This window comes from Brassica oleracea, chromosome C6, assembly GCF_000695525.1.
Source record: "Brassica oleracea var. oleracea cultivar TO1000 chromosome C6, BOL, whole genome shotgun sequence".
NCBI classification, from domain to species: domain Eukaryota; kingdom Viridiplantae; phylum Streptophyta; class Magnoliopsida; order Brassicales; family Brassicaceae; genus Brassica; species Brassica oleracea.
Window position 1 is genome coordinate 9,360,271 of NC_027753.1, and position 6,067 is coordinate 9,366,337.

General features: G+C 30.4%; 1 protein-coding gene across 1 annotated transcript; it reads left to right on the forward strand.

The window, feature by feature from the left end:
* Window positions 1–4,446: 4,446 nt before the first annotated feature.
* Window positions 4,447–6,067, forward strand: LOC106297427 (protein argonaute 2-like; the record flags this gene model as incomplete). Its single annotated transcript, XM_013733664.1, has 1 exon — window positions 4,447–6,067. A coding segment is annotated over one exon (1,341 nt), but the record flags the coding sequence as incomplete, so codon positions are not given.

Genomic DNA, 6,067 nt, shown 5'->3' on the forward strand with positions numbered 1-6,067 from the left:
AGAATTTTAATTTTAGCTTTTACCCCAAATTTGATATCATTATTTAAATTTATCTTTAAGAGAAAATCATTTTCATAATTACTTTAAATTTCCAAAAACTAAAACTGACATTATAAATCATTTAAAAATGTTTAAAATCATTTATAAAATATTTATAAAGGTTCATAAATTCAAACCCAATCCATAAATAATCTACTAAGGCAACATAAAACAAAAACTGATAATATACTTTTATCAACCGTGACCATGACTGGAGCAACATCATGACCATGACTCTCTCTCTCTGTATCTTCAACAGTGCTCTGAAATCGTTTATCCTCAAAGATGATGCTATTGTCATCAGAAACATAGCTTGTGTGTGAACTCGATGAAGCCAAGCTTGACTGTTTCTTGAGCTGAACATCTTCTGAACAGCTATCGTTGACATCATCTTTAATTGGCTGCTGCTTCGCTCTGCCTACTTTAGCAAAGGAATCACTCTGCCTCATCTCCAATGAGTTATCTCGAGAATGACCTCTCTTCCATGAAGCATTTTCTGATTGTTCATCAACATTTTTCTTAGAAAGCTCTGCCCTGGTAGTAAATTGATATTCTTCTTCCCTATAAATGCTTCTTGGCATTTCTTCTTTTAACAAAACCTCCGCTTTGCACATTTGAGCTACTATGTCTATGTGAAGGTTCGTTTCTTATATTATCATAAGAGGATGAGTTCGGCGACTCTGTGGAACTCTGCATCGTCATCCTCATCCTTTTTTTACTTGAAAGCTCAGAAGCTGCACGTGCAGTAAAACTCACTCTTTCAGCAGATTCAGCAGCTGCATGTGCAGCAGTCGTAGCATCATCAAATTCTGTTTCGTATGGAGATGAATCCACATAACCTGGATGAGGGTCTGTGTTCTCTGCCACCATTCTTATCTCATGTATAAAAGAAGAAACGATTTGTTACATCTAACGCTTCAACACAGATAGAACAAACATTAAACAAAAAGTTTTTTTTTATGAAAAAAAACTAACCAGAAAGTCTTGGATCTTGACGATAGTGATCAGTAGAAGCAGTGCGGCTGGAAGATATTCCACCAGTTTCATATAAGTTCTGCTCCACGTTAGCAGTAGATGGAGCTTGAAACTCTGGAGGTTGATTGTTTGGATTATTGAAGAATACTTCGTTTATTCCACTCACGGACTGAGTGGCAGAGGAGAAGAGAGAAAACGAAGTGGTAGAGGAGGCGAGAAGAGACACGCGACTTCAGCTCCGCGTCATAGACCTAGTTCTAATTATTAGATGATCTAAAAGGCCAATCCCAAATCAAAAGAAGCCCACACGCATAAGTCAATTCAGAAAAAAATTTAAGCCCAACCTGAAAACGAAATGTTCTGATTGTAGGATTATTTATGTTGACGTGGATAGGCTAGAATTGGAGATTATCCCCCTTTTAGTATTGTGATCCCCTGAATATTAAATGAGAAGTCACTTAAGTGATTTTCGCTTATGTGTCAATCACTGGTGAAGTTTCAAGAAATTGTTATAATTTGATTGGTCGATGATTTTTAATTTTTATTTATTTTAATTAGATATAAAATTAATGCTAAGTTTATAAGCAATTAATATCACTTACCAAATAATCTATAGAATATTGTAGATAATAACTTATGGTAACTAACTTTTGAAATTATAAAAAGATTAATAATGTTTGATCAATTATTTTTTAATATTTATAAACTATATAATATAATGAACAAATATTTATATAAAATAAGTAAAACAGTTTTATATTTTACATAATGAATTATATTCGCGTATAATTTTATAATAACTATTAAAATCTTTTAAAATCTACAAATGCTTTATAAATTATTAATAATGTTTTTTTTTTTTAAAAAAAATCAAATATATTAATCATATTTTATGAAATCAATTTTAGTAAGTTTAAAATTCTTTATAAAATCATATATTTCATTTATATAAATAAAATTCATCCTATATATTAAATGAGAAAACACTTAAGTGACTTTCGCTTATGTGTCGATAACGGGCAAAGTTTCAAGAAATTGTTATAATTTGATTGGTCGATGATTTTTAATTTTTATTTATTTTAGTTAGATCTAAAATTAATGGTAAGCTTATAAGAAATTAATATCACTTACCGAATAATCTATAGAATATTGCAGATAATAACTAATGATAACTAACTGTTGAAATTATAGAAATATTAATAATGTTTAATCAATTATTTTTAATATTTATAAACTATATAAAATAAGTAAAATAGTTTTGTATTTACATAATGAATTATATAAAATGAATTATATAGGAGGATAATGAATTTGTATTCTTACTTAAAAGCATTATATTTTATATAAATTATCATAATAACTATTAACATTTTCTAAAGTTCATATTACATGTTTTATAAAACATATATAAAATTGTTTATCAATTTTTTTAATCTTGGCTTATTGTATATTTTAAATTATCATAAGAGTTTGTAAGTCATCTATAAGAGTTTATAAATTAATTTATAAAATATATTTTTAAAATCTCATCCTACTATCCTACTATATATTAATTGAGAAATCACCTAAGAGATTTTTGCTTATGTGTCGATCATTTATGAAATCTTTAAAAAAATGTTATAAATTAATTGATCGATAATTTTTAATTTTTATTTATCTTTTTTATTAGATTTTAAAAAAGTCTATAAACAATTAATATCACTTGCCAAAAATCTATATAATATTACAAATAATTATTTATGGTAACTATTTGTTGAAACTATAGAAAGAATAATAATGTTTGATCATTTTTTTTATATTTGTAAACTACATAAAATGATAAACAATTTTTTTATTAAAATTGATATTTTGATTTTATATTATTCTATAAAGCCTTATATTTGTATATAAAGTATTATAATAACTATTAATGTCTAATAAAATTCATACAAACTTTATAAATCATTTATAAAAATTATAAATATATTTATAAAATCATTTATCTTAGATTATCATATGTTTTAAATTATGATAAGAGGTTTTAAGTCTTTTATACAAGCTTATGAATTAATTTATAAAAACTATTTTGAAATTTCATTTTATATTAAATGAAAAATCACTTAATTATTTTTTTTGTTAGGTGTCGATCTTATAGAGAGTTTGAGAAATAATATTATAATTTGATTTGTTAATGATTTTAATTTGTTTTATTTTATGAGTAAGAAAATCAGTTCTAGAACCAGTTTTATAATCATTATCCAAACGACCTAAATATATTGCACAAAAATAATTTATGGTAATTAAATACGTGATTTATATAATAAATATAATGCTTCATAAAATAATTTTTAGGAATCAAGTATTTCTAAACTATATAAAATATTTCAAAAGTTTCAGTATTATACATTCAAAACTTAATTAATTTTATTAAAAACTGAATCATGAATATTATATATAACTAATTTTAGTACAATTACCATTACAAAATATCAAAAAGTATTTAAAATAGTCTTTTTTATCCTTTTTAAAAAACAATCATTCTTAGAAAAATATTTAATAAAAAACACATAATGATAAAATCATATTTTAATTTGAAAAATTATAATAAATATATTCTTACAAAACATTCAAATCTGCGAAATCGCGGGCATCCACCTAGTATATATATAAATCATATTTCATGAAATATTATGTAGTATTGATAATATAATGATAGTCTACACCGCATGTCTTAACCTAGTAGAATATTAAAAAGAAAAACTAATAAATGGAATGTTATGAATCTTTCGGTTGTATATAACGAGGAGTAGAAGATGGAGGGTTGCTAGAAAAATCGATATATAGTGTGTCATTAAACTATTGTAAGCTGGAAAAACAATACGTAACATTTTCTATTGTATAATAAAAAGTTTGCCGACAAAAAAAAAAAACTAAATAAGGAGTAAATAGTTTGTTTGACAAAAAAAAAAGGAGTAAATAGTTTGTAATTGGTGAAAGATATCTTCCTGTAGAGAAAGAAGACACGGAAGAGACGAAGGAGAGATAAAACGGAAGAGACGAAGGAGTAAATAGTTTGTTTAACCTAATTGACTGGAATTTCTACATTGATGTGGTTATTTCTATCCCAATTTTTTAATACAACAAAAAAGTATTCAATAAAATACTCTTAATGGAATATGTCTTTTATATTGGAATTGATAAATGGTCTTTTGAACAAAATATAGTTTCTTAGCTCAAGTATACATCCACAAATTAATAAATGTAATTTAATATTATTACTAGTGTAAAATCTGCACTTTTTGTTAAATGAACATTTTATATAAAAACTATTTTAAGTTTTATTATTTGTTTAACGTTTTTACATATCATGAAACAAATTAATAAATATATTGATAATTGAAAAACTATTGAACTGTTATGTATATTGAAATAAATTAATAAATATATTGATAACCGGGACGTAACAATCAATGGAACCTTATGAAGAAGGGAGTCACGAGGGGTTCAGTAGTCAAGCATTGGGCTGTTCTTGACTTCACTGCCTTTGAGAGGAACACCAACTCCAGGATGGCTAACGACTTTGTGGGCCTCCTTATTAATCGTTGTGGGACACTTGGGATGCAGCTGGAGGATCCCATCATTTTCAAATCAGCAAGAATGGATTTGCTTTCTAAAGCTAATGCTCTCGAGGATTTGCTTCGACAAGTGATTGACGAGGCTAGTCATAAGCATGGTGGGGCTCGCCCAACTCTTGTTCTGTGTGCTATGTCTGCGAGGGTTGATGGCTACAAGACTCTCAAATGGATAGCCGAGACCAAGCTTGGTCTGGTGACTCAGTGTTTCTTGACCAATTCCGCCAATAGAGGAGGTGACCAGTATCGGGCAAATCTCGCCCTCAAGATCAATGCAAAAGTTGGCGGAAGTAATGTTGAGCTGATGGATACTGGCTACTCTTTCTTCAAAAGAGAGGACGAGGTCATGTTCATTGGTGCTGACGTCAACCATCCTGCTGCTCGAGACCAGACGAGCCCCTCCATTGTTGCTGTTGTGGGCACTCTAAACTGGCCTGAAGCTAACCGTTACGCAGCTAGAGTCATTGCACAGCCTCGCCGGAAAGAGGAGATTGAAGGATTTGGTGACGCGTGCCTTGAGCTTGTTAAAGCTCATTTTCAGGCCACAAAGAAACAGCCTAACAAGATCGTTATCTTCCGTGATGGTGTCAGCGATGGTCAGTTCGACATGGTTCTTAATAGTGAGTTGCTTGATGTGAAGCTTACTTTTGGGAGGAACAACTACTTCCCCAAGATTACTGTAATCGTGGCGCAGAAACGTCATCAAACCCGTTTCTTCCCTGCTACACCCAATGACGCAAGTGACAAGGGAAATGTTCCTTCAGGTACGGTGGTCGATACCAAAGTCATCCACCCGTTTGAGTACGATTTCTACCTCTGCAGTCACCATGGAGGCATAGGGACAAGCAAGCCCACTCATTATTATGCCCTTTGGGACGAACTCGACTTCACTTCAGATCAGATGCAGAAGCTTATCTTCGACATGTGCTTCACTTTCACTCGCTGCACCAAACCTGTGTCTCTCGTTCCTCCAGTCTACTATGCGGACATGGTCGCATTTAGAGGAAGAATGTACCACGAGGCGAGTTCACGGGAGAAGAACATTAGGCAGCCACGAGGAGCGCCTCCCCCACCGGCCGATTCACTTTCTGCTCTGACCTTGGAGGACAAAGCAATATTCAAGTTGCACAAGGAGCTTGAGAACGTTATGTTCTTTGTCTGAAAAAAAGGTTTGGGGGGTTATTATATTTGTGTTTTTGGGTACCTAAGCTGAAGTTAAAAATGCTATTATATTGAATATCGGAACAGCCCTAATAACGCAGTTTTACTCCTTTTTCTGGTAGAAAGGAGTTTGTGCGTGAATCTAATTGGGTTTATTGCAGTGTGTTTCTCTTTGTTTTAAAGTCTTTGTGTTGAAATCGGTTTGTGTTTGGTATTGTATTGCTCTTTCGAGCAGAGACTGCATTATGTAATGGTATTTTATTATATAATTATATAATTAA